The sequence below is a fragment of the Plectropomus leopardus genome, chromosome 14 (genome assembly GCF_026936395.1).
Source record: "Plectropomus leopardus strain MGB_pleo_1.0 chromosome 14, ASM2693639v1, whole genome shotgun sequence".
Classification (NCBI taxonomy): Eukaryota; Metazoa; Chordata; class Actinopteri; order Perciformes; family Serranidae; genus Plectropomus; species Plectropomus leopardus.
In genome coordinates, this window is record NC_142189.1 from 3,606,344 (window position 1) to 3,619,380 (window position 13,037).

Here is a 13,037-nt window from a genome sequence, read left to right on the forward strand (position 1 = left end):
TAATATTACACTCACTCGTATCTCTTTGCGCACAAAATGCACATTTCAAAATCAAGCATTAAAAATTATTTTCTACTTTCATTAAGTCGTTTTTTTCAACCAACATCAGTCCTAGTCATAAATATTAAATACTCATTAATTTTCAGAAATTTAGTTTTTTTTCCCATTATGCCACTATGTTTGAAGAGTGAAAAAAACACAAAAAATGAATCATTTTGAATACACTACATGCATAGTAGATTTTTTTTTATTATTGCAGTCTATAGGATATGTCGGTAATCAGCAGCAACACTGATTTTTATACATTATTATTGTGCAGATCATATACTCAAACTCATAATGCACTTTTTAAATTTAAGCTTTAAAAATATTATACAGTATAATATTATACATACATTAACTGATTTTCTACTTTCATTGAGTTATTTTTTTAAAAACCAACATCAGTCCTAATCATAAAATATTAAATACAAATACATTTTCAGAAATTTATTTTTTTCCCCCATTATGCCACATATTTAAAAAATCACAAAAAAATGAATCATTTTGAATATACTACATGCATAGTAGATTTTTATATCATCATAGCCTATAGGATATGTCAGTAATTAGCAGCAACATTGTTTTTTCAAAATTTTCTCTAAACTCATAATGCACTTTTCAAAATCAAGCTTTAAAAATATTATTAAAAACCAACATCAGTCCTAATCATAAATATCAAATATTCATTAATTTTCAGAATTTAACCCTTTAAATGGCAGGTTTTTAGATTTAAAAATCACACAAGCATGAATTATTTTTTTGTTTTTTTATGCCATATGCATGAACACAGCCAAAATTATACATATATTTTTTTTTTAAAAGTGCATAAAATACACCAAACAGACCCTGAGTGTTAATGCAATATCTGATCATTTAAATTTAAACTACCTCATGCAGTCTGACACTGATGATGATTTTCACAGAGGTAGGAAATGTTGGGCTGAATGTCTAAATATTGTCCTGAGGGGGGCACCAGAGGAAAAGAAATTAGGTCGATAAAATGTAAATGGTCTATCCTCTTGGGAGCATAGTTGTTCTCAGCAGTTATTTTTATGTGCAAAAAGTTGACATTTTTGGCCTGAGGGTGGTGCAAGAGGAAAGTATATAAAAAAAATAAAAATAAAAGAAGGGGTTATTCTCTAGGGAGCTGGAAACTTGCTCTGTAAATTGCACTGGAGCCAATCAGCTAATTAGATTTAGATTTTTTTTATGTGTGTGTGTGTGTGCAACAGAGTGTTGTTGTCGCTTCAGCTTTGAGATAGAAACGCAGAGATAGAGATGCAGCCACTTTAATTATCCTCACCAATGAGAGTCATGTGCTTTCAATGGGATATGCAGAAGAAACTGAATTAAACCTCCGTTCTCTGTTGTGTTCTTACTTTGGGGAATAGAAATATGTTTGTCTAGAGAACTTTTTTTCACTAAATTAAATGTTAGACAACCATTGTGCTTTAATAAAATAGAATTGTAAAAAGTGCAAAATGTTGATTTAAAGCCGCTCAGCTAAATAAATAAATAAATTAAATTGTTCAACAGTTTGCATCAATCTTTATGATCATTTATAATGAAATAACGTGCTATAGGCGCACTATACTGAGTTAGGGGAAATAAGCTTCTCTTCTGCAATCAAAGGCATTTTTAAGTAGCACTTATGTAATAAGCGATGGTAAAACATGTTTTTGAGTAATAAAATGTCCTTTGTGTTACAGTTGTTCTGCCTGCAGGTCTCTAACAAAGTCTAAAGTGTCTGAATTTGTCCAGGCATTTTAGGTGACGGTGGAGAAAAGTTAAATAATCAGACCAATGTCATTACTATAACTTGAATTTTGTTTTACATCAATTAATACAGAAATTTGAGTTTATCTCGCACACAATATAAAGCGGATGTAATTGTCGACAAAATTATTTTTGCAACTTAAAATGTTTATCTTTGATTTTTTTATCCTGCAGCCATGCATTTCATTAGGCAGTGGTGATAGGTCCCCTGAATTACTTTTTGGAGAGATCGTGGCAGTGCAAGAGAAATGGTCAGGTGGTCAACAAAAAGGCCAAAAATATACATATCAAACAATCTGGATATTCATTTTTCTGTGGTCCAACATGTCACCTAAATGAGCACGAGCACGCACAAATATTTACATCACTACTACTTTTTATTTGGCAAACAGCTTGAGATAGTCTCTCTTTTTCAGTGTACAGTATATATACGTATATACTATAGTAAACCAACACATTCTGCTTTATAACCATTTTTTTCTCGTTTTTACATATTACAGCTTACAAATATAGCTGATCTTTTTGACAAAATTACAGATTCTGTTTGACACCTAAATTTCGTATGCTATATAAAAATCCACACATCTTACATTCATGATTAGAAAAAGTAGGCTATATGAAATCAGGGAGAGAAGGGAAAAATAAAATAAAACACCACAGTACGCAATTTTCAAACAAATCCAATTAGGAGGGAGGAGGAGGAGGAGGAGGAGGGAGGAGGAAGGGGAGTCGAGGTTTCACGAACAGGAGTCGTATGTCTATCACTCGGAAATCCAATGTTAAGTCCTCTGAGAGAAGTTTGCTGCTATTCCGAAAATCGTCAGTACAGAGAAGATATCAAGGAACAACAACAATACTGTCACATAAGAAGAAGAATGGTTAAATCTCTGTACTCGGCTCCAAAGTTTCAAACTAATACCTTGCCGTGGATTATAATGGATACTTGATAAAAACTAAACTTTGCATTGCAAACTGTACATATTACTTCATACCTCACAATCTCTCTTCCTCTCTCACCAGTGCTGTTTTAAGCCTTAATCCGCGGATTATGCAAATGCTTCCGAGCTTTCCTTTCATGCCTTGCTATCTCTGCATGAGACATCTGCTTAAATTGGACATCTTTCTCACATCTGTAAGACAAAGTTGAAGCATGAGGGAGCTGCCATTTGGATATTGGGAAAAGCAAGTAATAAAATCCAGCACTGTGAACGCCTTGTTGACAGGCTTTTTTTTCTCCTTGATGTGTGCAATAATTGAATCAGCACTGTTTTTTGTACCATGAGGACGGACTGAAAAGTTTGTGTGTTAAAAATACAGCTGGCCTGTCCTTGCTTCACTGACGGGCGGGTAGCCTACCGCCGTCGCCGGGTAAATCTCGCCGGTGAAGTTCTGTTTTTATACACAGTATTGCTGAATATTGAGCGTTGCATTCAGTTTATTGAGAAGTTTGACTTGCTACTATTTTATTTATTTTTTAGCGCAGGATACACGTCCATCGGCATCACATTGTATCAAAAACCCAGATGAGTCATGCTTGAAGCAAACCAGTGCTTGCTTCGAATTATTTTTTTTGTGGTTTTTTGTTTTTTTTGTTCTGTAGATAACAAGATAATCTCTCCAGACGTCTGGATTATTACATGACGACGTTTGCAAGCATTGATCTAATCATAACATCTAAATAGAAAACAAGACCAGATTATTCTAAAACTCATCTTGGAGCACTTGTTCACAAAAATAAAAATAAAAAAAGGGATGCATTTTTGTTGAATCCAAAGCTCACAAATGTCTGTTTTTGTCTTTTTTTTCGTGTAGCCTTTACCGGACTTTCATCGTTACGAGCAATGCACCAGAACTGTGTTGGACTTTTGACATGGAGCTGGAGGGGACTTCGATATGTAAACACTGCGGCAAAGCCAGATGTGAGACAACACACTCAAAATACAACAACTGTGGAATGTAAAGGAGCAAACTTCCAGTTTGGATTAAACACGCACAAAAAAATCATTTCAAAGATAAACTGTCATGATAAATAAATACTTTTATCTGAATTTAACCTAAAATACTTTTTGTATATTGCCATAATATATTCTAATATATTCATAATTTGATAAAGATTTTACTATATGTTTTGGTTTGTGCTGTCGTTCTAAATAATTACATATAATATATACCTGTGGAATGTCTTTTTTTTTTTTGTCTTGAAAATGAGGTTTTCTAGAGCTGGCAGGAAGCTGGATGAAGGACAGATTAGTAATGTGTCTATGACACACACACACACTCACACACTCTTTTTTTTACTCTCCTTAATGAACACTGACAATTGTTGGAATGACTTAGAAACTAAATACGCACAGAGCACATATGTCCTTCATAGAAAAAGGGGGAGTCACAGCTAAAAGGTGCAGGAATGTAAAGGTTTCAACACTGCACGATGACAGAAATACAAAAGGTTTACTTAAATGCAGTGTTCTTACCGGTTAATTCACCCACAGATAAAGTATTTAAGTACTTATCAACACAGTGTAAGTATGTAGAATTTACTCGGATGACAGTGTAAAAACACAATGCGAGTGCAAAGTGTCAGAAAAAGATATCGCTCTTACTTACATTGTGCCATTACACCTTTCTACGTACTCTACAATGTACACTGGCAGCATTTTTATGACTTACACAGTATTAGTGAGTACTTTACTCATAGCTTAATGTACGGTGGCTGACGAGGGCAAACGTGCTAAAACAGTCTAAAACGTTTTTATTGAGAGGCAGGGGCTGCAGCTTCAGAAATGATATCAATTCAGTAACACAAAAATAAATACAACACTAATGTGCTGCAAATGATGCAAAAAAGCCAAAACAAATTCCAGCAAACATGCTTCAAACACAGAAACAATGCATAGTCAAAAATGCACATTTTTTTAAAAAATAAATGCATCTGAAAAAGGCAGCATGTCAAGCCAAAATGCTGAAAGTTCTCCAGGCCTGTAGGGGGAGCTCTGAATGGAACAACTTGATTTTTGACTGAAGAGAGTAAAAACGGACGATAGTGGATTTGGCCAGTTTTTCATGAAAGAGCGACAGATTTGAATAACAGGCAGCTAAAACAAACAAATTGGCACCGTCAGGTCCCAAATGCCCATTAGCAGCTTTGATGCCAAATTGTCTAACTACATTGTCTAACTCCATTACCGATGCCATGAGGTCCAAAAAGACTTTTTTTGGATACATTTTTACTTTGAGGTATCTGTATGTCAGTGAATATCTTTCTTTTTCGAGGTACATAAACTTCCCAGTACGTACACTTAAATATAGCCCTTATTTAAGTCACCGTGTCCTAAAAGTTCAAAAGTTAAAAGTCCAGGCTTATTATGAACTGACATTTATGTGAGCGAGCTTGGGAGTCGGGGTTTAAGACCTCGTGCACCTGCTCTATCGGCCTCATGATTTAGCTGATTCAGATGTAGCTGCAGCCAGATTTCGTTTGAAGCCGACACAAGAAGCTCCTACAAACTGCCCCATCACGATAATACAAGACAGTTCCACCAACAGTTACTTGAACTCTGACACAGCGCGACTATTACATAAATATGAGGCCAAACGAGGCCAAATAAACTGCAATAATTCAGTTTATTTATTCTATTTAATATACATAAAAATGTGTTTTACCTTATAAAAAACGAGATAAAACTAAAACCATATCCCTTAACTGCTTCTCTTTTAACATTTAAACATTTTTTCACAGCTAGCTTAATGTTAACTCTGCATTTTCTTAAGTGCTTCGCTATCAAGGAGCAAAGAGGGCTAACCGTGTAAGTGTGGCGGGCGAGTCGTGAAGCTGCTCCAGCTGCAGATGTATCTACTTGCACCTTGGATGTACACAAAGAGCTGGATGCAGTGTTGGGGGCGGGACTCTTCAGTCCTATGAAAGTGCTCAGTGGCGCATGAAGCCAGAAAAGCTCTATTTTCACGGTAAGAAATTATTCTGATGTTTGGCGCTGCATCATTGGACCCATAGAGCGCGCGCGCAAGAGACTCCCGCCGGCTACTTCCTGTTTTAGCGCTCCGCCAACTTGAGCGGCGATTAAATCTTTAATCTTGCGGCCCTTTAGACTTTTCAATTGTAATCCGACCGAGTGCACTAAATTGTGCTAGTAAAACGTGTCATTTTGCAGGGGTTATGACGCTCAAAAACTGCATCCACAGATTTACAGAAGCCTCTTTGCATGTAGGTCAATGGGAAAAAAAATCTTTTTGGGCCGCAGGGCATCACGTGACGGTGTAATCCCACTACGAAAATTGTCCTTAAAGCCAAGTGCACTTCAGTTGGGCCTGACTTACACAATTTGGATGGTTAAAGTAACTTTATACAGATAAATATCTATATATTTTTGCTTCATGCACTGAACTTTGATAGAAATGAATGGGGGACTGTCTCCGTTGTATCCAGTTCTATCTGGTCTGGTCTGTTTTTGACTGTTTCTGTATTTGCAGCGTGTTTGCTGGTAATGTTTTTGCTTTGCAGCCAGTTTTTTTTTATTTGCAGCACATTTCCGTTGTCGTATTTTTTATTTTTTTTTAATTTTCCTGTGTTTTTGAACTGTTTCTGAAGCTGCAGCATGTTTCTCATAATGTTTCGGGCCGTTGCAGCGTGTTCGCACTCATCGGCAATCACGCCACACACAAATGAACACACTCCGGTAAGGATATTGTAAAATATTACCATAAAATGTAAAGGTATGAGAGGAGGACATGGAGGTATATGGCACTGAACGAGCTGACAGGGTCAAACAGAGGTGAAACAGGGAGTTCTGGACGGTCCTGTTTTTCGGTAGAACTTTCCCCCGGAGAGATGCTGTCTGTCCACGTCGGGGAACATTTCCCACAGCTCTCATCTCTCTTTCTCACGCGACTTCCCACATTTCCAGTGCTTCACCTGTAAGAATGTTCTTATCAGATACAAAAATCAAAACAGTCGGTATTTCTCCTTTTTGCTTCCGTACAGTTTTGCATTGAAAAATATGTTGTTGTTTTTTAATCCTCATTTCCTTTTTTTCTAAAATTCCAGACGTGTTTTTCGCGGATCCAGAACTCGTCTCCGTCTGTAGCTACATGTGTTGGGCATCCATTATGTCCAAGTATTTGGCCTCAATGATATGAGGAAGCACGTTGTTCCTAAACACAGAGAAGAGAAGCTGTGTAAGTTGTTACTCGTTAGACCAGCACTGAGAAAGAAAACATACGGGAACGAAACACCAAACCAGCAGTGTCAGATCTTATCAGAGGAGATTTATCACTTCCTTCTCAGTAGTTCCAGAGAACAAGAGATCGAATCAAAGATACAGTCGTGGCTGATGTTCATGTATGTGAGTGTGCACACTGACACTGAAGAGCTGGGTGGAAAAATGCAGCATGGCCAGTGATACTCAACTAAAGGCTCGCGGGCCAAATCTGCTTTTCAGTGCAAAGACAATATACTTAATCTTTAAATTGATAAATTTTATTGCTTTTGTAAACATAGTCTTATTCTGAGTTTGATGCCGGCACCACGTTCCCAAAAAGTTCTGGAATATTTGGTTGTGCTGGATGAATAAAGTTTACTTGCTTTCTCTAAAGTTTTCGAGTGCAGAGCATCATGTTTTATTGAAGATATTCCACCGGCTTGATTCACCGAAGAAAGTGAAGGAGTGTTTTAAATTATTCTGTGACTTAACAAATATCATATTTAATGCACTACACCCATCTGCTGTTGGTGCTGCAGCCACTGTTTTCACACATTTCGTTTAGTCAGACCGAGCAGATGAACCGCAGCGCAAAACATTTGTATCCCGACTGAACTACCAGATGTTTCCAGCTGAAAACACATTACATGTTGTCACAGAATTTAAAAAAATGCAATTAGGAAATTAAACTAAGATTTATGTGGAAATTATGAACACTTAAAATGGCAACTTCATTCCCCCAAAATGTGCTTTTTTAGGGAGATATGTGGTTTAAACAACAATGAAACAAGCATATTTTTTTCAGGTTTCAAAGTGTTAAAACACTCGAGAAAGTCATTTTGGCGGCGGTCGTACCTGATTGGAATTAGCATGATCATGAGCAGAGGGAAGATCATCTTCATGTACGGTATCGGGTACATGCCAAACGTGCAGAGGACCAGCAGCTGCATCATCTGCAGGAAGGTGAAGTAGTGGATCTTCCTCTGGGGCACTTTGCGGATGTAGTGGGTGGGCGGGTAAGACGTCTGCAGGAGGCGAGAGGATCAGGACAGATTAAAATACAATCTACCCTGAGGTGCTTCTCCTCACTGTCCTCAGGTCTCCAGCTGTCTCAAAGAAATGACTAAGGGAAGTGGACGGCCCACACACACACCTCTGAGAAGCGCTCTGTGGGTTTTAGATCATAAATAACGTTTAGCTTTGAGTGGATGCTCTCTTGTGAGGTGTATTTATAGCTGAGGGGTCTCCTGTGTGAGGCGGGAGCCGCTGATATTATTTTAAACCTGCACTAAGACTTTCATGTAAAAATACACCTGACTCTCCAGTCTGAGTGGAGCTGCAACAAAAACAAACTCAGCCCCCCAACTGATCCGGTGTCAGGGAGGAATCTTTCCAACAACACGAGCTGATAAATCAAAGAAATACCACACGGCTCTGCAAATAAATCCTTTTTCACAATTCTGGTTACTACCTGCAGTCATTTTTAGAAACATGACTCATCTGGATCGTACAAAAACAAGACTCAAGACTCTCGTCAGCTGCGTCCTGTAAATCTGCCCCATGAAACCAGGGAGGCTACAGGTATCAAACACTTACATCTGATGCTTTTTAAGACCTTTTAAAGGACAATTTGACCACATTTAAGACTGATTTTAGGGCAAATTGCCTTATCTTAGTAGAGCAACACAGGTAAGTATTCAGGTAATTGAAATATGTGTGATACAGTGCAGAGGGGAGTTGGTTTTTTTTGCAGGAATATCCTCCCAAGAATCCCCACCTTCATGGATGGCAGTGGACGGGGTTTTGTGTCTTTGTGATCCTGTATGGGTCTCCCAAGGCAAAGTGGTCCCAGGGGACCAGGGGGCCAGACTAGGAGCGATTCACCAAGACTCTAATGACATGGCAAAGGTGAGCGTCTGGTGTGCGGGCCTCTGGCCATGTGGCCCAGTCGGACTCAGCGTGAATGAGCAACACGCAGCCGCCACCATGAGGGCTCACCACGTACAGGGACAGGAATCAGGGCCGGGTGCATTGTGTGCTGGGAAGCAGGCAGCGGCGGGGCCCCAGGCGTGCTGGAGGCGTGAAACATCACTTTTCTGGCGGGGAAGGAGCTGGAGCGGTACAACCTAGATACATATATACCTCCACGCACAGCGCCGGTTCACCAACCACACCCTTGATGACGGGCTGGACTCGCATCTTTTGGGTGAGAGTCCAGTTCGGTGGGTCGGTGTGGGGATACTCACGAGCCCCCGGCTGAGCGCCACTATGCTGGAGTTCACCCCAGAAAACGAGAGGGTCGCCCCGATGTGGCTGCAAGTTGCTAAGAGGAGGTCACAATTTTTTAGACCCCAAAAGTCCCCAAAAAAGTGCCATTCATCATTCATTCATTTTCTGTTATCACTTGTCCTGGTAAGGGTCGCGGCGTGGACGGAGTCTGTGCAAAACCATGAAGGGATAATTAAAAAAATGGTATCAGAGTTCAGTGGAATATTTAAAAACTTAAAAAAAGTTAAAAAATTAACTTTTTAAAAATGTGTTTATCTTTGTAAAAAGCTCTTCTGTGTGAAAACAGAAGAGCTTTTTACAAAGATAAATTTAAAAAAATAAACAAATTGTAAACAAAAATAAATTGTGGCAATTAAGTCTCCATAAACTCAAATTTAAGACAATTTTAATGACTTTTAAGGCCTTGTATTTGCAAAACTGAATTTAAGATATCTGAAGACTTTTGAGGGACCTGCAGGCTCGATGAGAACAAAATTTACTCCATGAGTCACATGACTGAAGCTTCTTGTTAAAGCAGATCTTCATCTGCGATTTTGGACATTTTACGAAGAATGAGTCATGTCTAATATTGTGATGTTGAGTGAAACCGTCCATAAATCTGCACAGTGAAGATTAAACATGTGAAGCAACAACAAGCAAAACACATTTCTCAGGCGGCACATTCATTTTTTCATCCTAGTTTTTGAACAGTTGCCTCTCGCTGCCATTTGGAGGCGCCAGCGTGTGAGGAGTCAGTTAAAGGGGAGAAAAGCAAGTCTTGCTCTCAGAAGGTTAAATCGGACACACGGGAGTAGAGACACAAGGGGAGAGATTCCTGTTGGTTTTGTTTTTTGGGAAAAGTGTTCTGCAAATATTTGATGTTGTGTTTTAATCTGACTGAAGATGTTATTCAGCAGAAGAGGAAGTGTGTCAGTAGGATTTTCTTACAGTGGCTGACACCCAACATTAGAATAATAATGTTAACTTATTATCTGCTGCGTCTTAATTCACTAAACCCACCTGCTATTCTGTGCAGATTAAAACAAACACAACAAAAAATGATATTTGCAAGTATTATTTGACTCTCTCTATTGGTCTGCTGCTCCAGCACCGGGCACCCACTCAACCGTTTGATCTGCAGAGCCCTGCAATCGACATCTGCTCTCACACACACACACACACACACACACACACACACACACACTTTCTCACCTGCTCTTTGAGGAGGAGAGCCATGCGGTCGCACATCTGGTTTCCGTCGATGGAGGTGAGGGCGATGTAGAGGAAGAGGCCGTACAGGACGGGTTTGGGGATCCATTGCAGCGGGAGAGGCAGCAGCAGCACCGACACGCCGATGAAGATGTTGGCAGTCAGAGACGTCAGCCGGGTCTCTTTCACCTGGACGATACTGAGGACACACACACACACATACACACACAATAACACACATCGGTGAATGGTTACTGGAGAGCACACAATTGTTTTATACAATGAAACAGACAACATTTTTTTCTCCAGGATTTTCTTATCAGTGTTCCTGCACATTTTCCATTTGAAAAAGTCTCTTTTTCACAACAAATTTCATACAGTTTGAGGGGAAATATATATGTTTTCTAATCTTGGACAAACAAAATAATGCTATATTGTGATTTTTGCAAAAACAGACATATTATCAAAGAACTCTGTTTCCTATTTAACCTTTTGAAACCTGGATGACATCGCTTTTCTGCTGCTATTAACACCTTTGAACCCTTTCTTTCTTTAAAACATGGAAAAAAAGAACAATCAGCTACTTGGTGAGAAATGTTACACAAACTGCAATAAATTAATAGATTACGATAATTATTTTTTAAAATGCTAGGAAAAAAAGAGAAAATCTAGGGAAAAACTATATAGCATATCATAATTACATATTTAAAACAATGCTGCAGAATTATTATAAGTTTTGAGAACTTTCTTTCTGGGATGTTTCCTTTTTTAATAATTATATTTTTCTTGTACTTTTAAAAAAAATATTTTTTACAAATGTCTTGTCTTTTTGGGACTCTGACCCCAAACAATTAAAAAGGTATCATTAAATATTGTCTAATTTAATACACATTTGCGTCTTTTAGCATCGTTTGATAACTAACAGCTTAATAAAGGCCTCTTCCTTTAGTTTTTAGCCAACACTCGAAAACTCACGACAGAACAATCCAGAGTGATAAAAGCACGACAGATAAAAGGAAAAAAAAACATGTATTTCTAAATTTTAGGGTGAACTGTCTCTTTAAGAGCCACAAACGGGTCATGACATGAATCTGAGGGTCATGAGGTAATTATTGGGATAGAAAAGGGAAAAAAAGCATATATTTGAGAGACACAAGAAACATATTTTTCAGAGTATTTTCCTCTGACTATTTCTCTCCTTTTTCTTGACCTTTCATTACCTCTTCAGGCGTCTGAAAAATATTCAAATTAAACAACCTTGGAGGTGAAAATCTGTTTTTGGTTGATTAACTCATGGACACCTGCAACAAATGGGGCTGAATATTTCATTGCATCTTTTTCCAGGTTTAAAACTAAAGGACACTGAGCTCTGGAGCTGAGGCTCAATAATAACATATATATAATGCAATAGTTTTCATTTATATATTTATTTTCTTACAAATCTTCTTAAGTCTGTTTTTTATATTTCATGCTTTATTTTTATTTTAATCATAGAGGAAAAAAAAGTTTTTCTGATTGACAAGATTATTATCTCAGAAAGAAGTTTTCATTTTAAAAATCTACTTTTGTTTTTCTGAATAAACAATATTATCGTACTGATTCAGAAAAACAAGAGCTGAGTATTATTCCATTGAAACTTTCTTCAGGATTCTGAGATAATAATCTCAGATAATAATAATAATAATAAATCAGGCTCTGTTTATATGTATACAGATTGTTTTTGAAATTGATGTTTCCCTCCTCCATTTAAAAAAATGAAATCTCTCTCTCATGTGAGCCCTCTTCCACAGTTTCCCTCGTCATTTAGTAAATGTAGTAAAGTGCACAGCCTGACGTTACCTTTATCACAACACCTGCTGGTAATGATCTCATCACTGCTGATTTATCTTTGATATAAGCTCACTCAAAGACTCGCTTTTCTTCCATTCCTCATTGACGACAATCCCACTCTTAAATTTGTTCCACCATCAGCTGGTTCAACCGGGACCGACCCAAAACTGCTGTTTCTGTCCGACTTTAAACCGCAGACACTGAGACGGAGCAAATAACGCCGAGTGCAGCAGATGCACATCAGTAATAAGTTAAAGTGTGACATAAACAACATAAACAAACCGGTTGTCTGCTGCTGTTCTGGTTGTTTTTGGCTTGTGGTTATTAACCCTTAGGGACTGTGGGACGGTGGATTATACGCGCTTTTCATGTTTAATTTTTTTGATAGTTTTGACTGTGTTCAAGCGTATGGCATAAATTATGGCAATATTGTGTATTTTGTTTAATTCTGGAATTTCTAACTCCGACAATAAGTCTCAAATACACTGTGGAAACTAAATAAAAAAAGCAATGCTCCATCGAAACCCATTCAAACTGACATTTTTGATCCCACAGCCATCAAAGAAGAAACACATGACTTGTATTATTTCTGGGTGTCATTCTGGGTTTTTACCTCGAAATTTTGTCATTTTTACTATTTTCCACCTGATGATGTCATTTTTTACCATATTTTGCATATGGAGGAAATACATGCTA

At 37.9% G+C, this 13,037-nt stretch overlaps 1 protein-coding gene across 5 annotated transcripts in view; it reads right to left on the reverse strand.

Annotated features, from left to right (window-relative positions):
* Positions 1-2,176: 2,176 nt before the first annotated feature.
* slc4a11 (solute carrier family 4 member 11) overlaps positions 2,177-13,037 on the reverse strand; it is a 154,065-nt gene continuing 143,204 nt past the window's right edge. For all 5 annotated transcript variants that reach the window (XM_088087810.1, XM_042500470.2, XM_088087812.1 and 2 more), the window contains 3 exons: positions 10,515-10,710; positions 7,890-8,059; positions 2,177-6,987 (listed from right to left, as the gene is read on the reverse strand). In XM_088087810.1, coding sequence (XP_087943936.1) covers positions 6,921-6,987; positions 7,890-8,059; positions 10,515-10,710 — 433 coding nt within the window. In that variant the 3' untranslated portion in view covers positions 2,177-6,920. The remainder of the gene's footprint in view (positions 6,988-7,889; positions 8,060-10,514; positions 10,711-13,037) is intronic.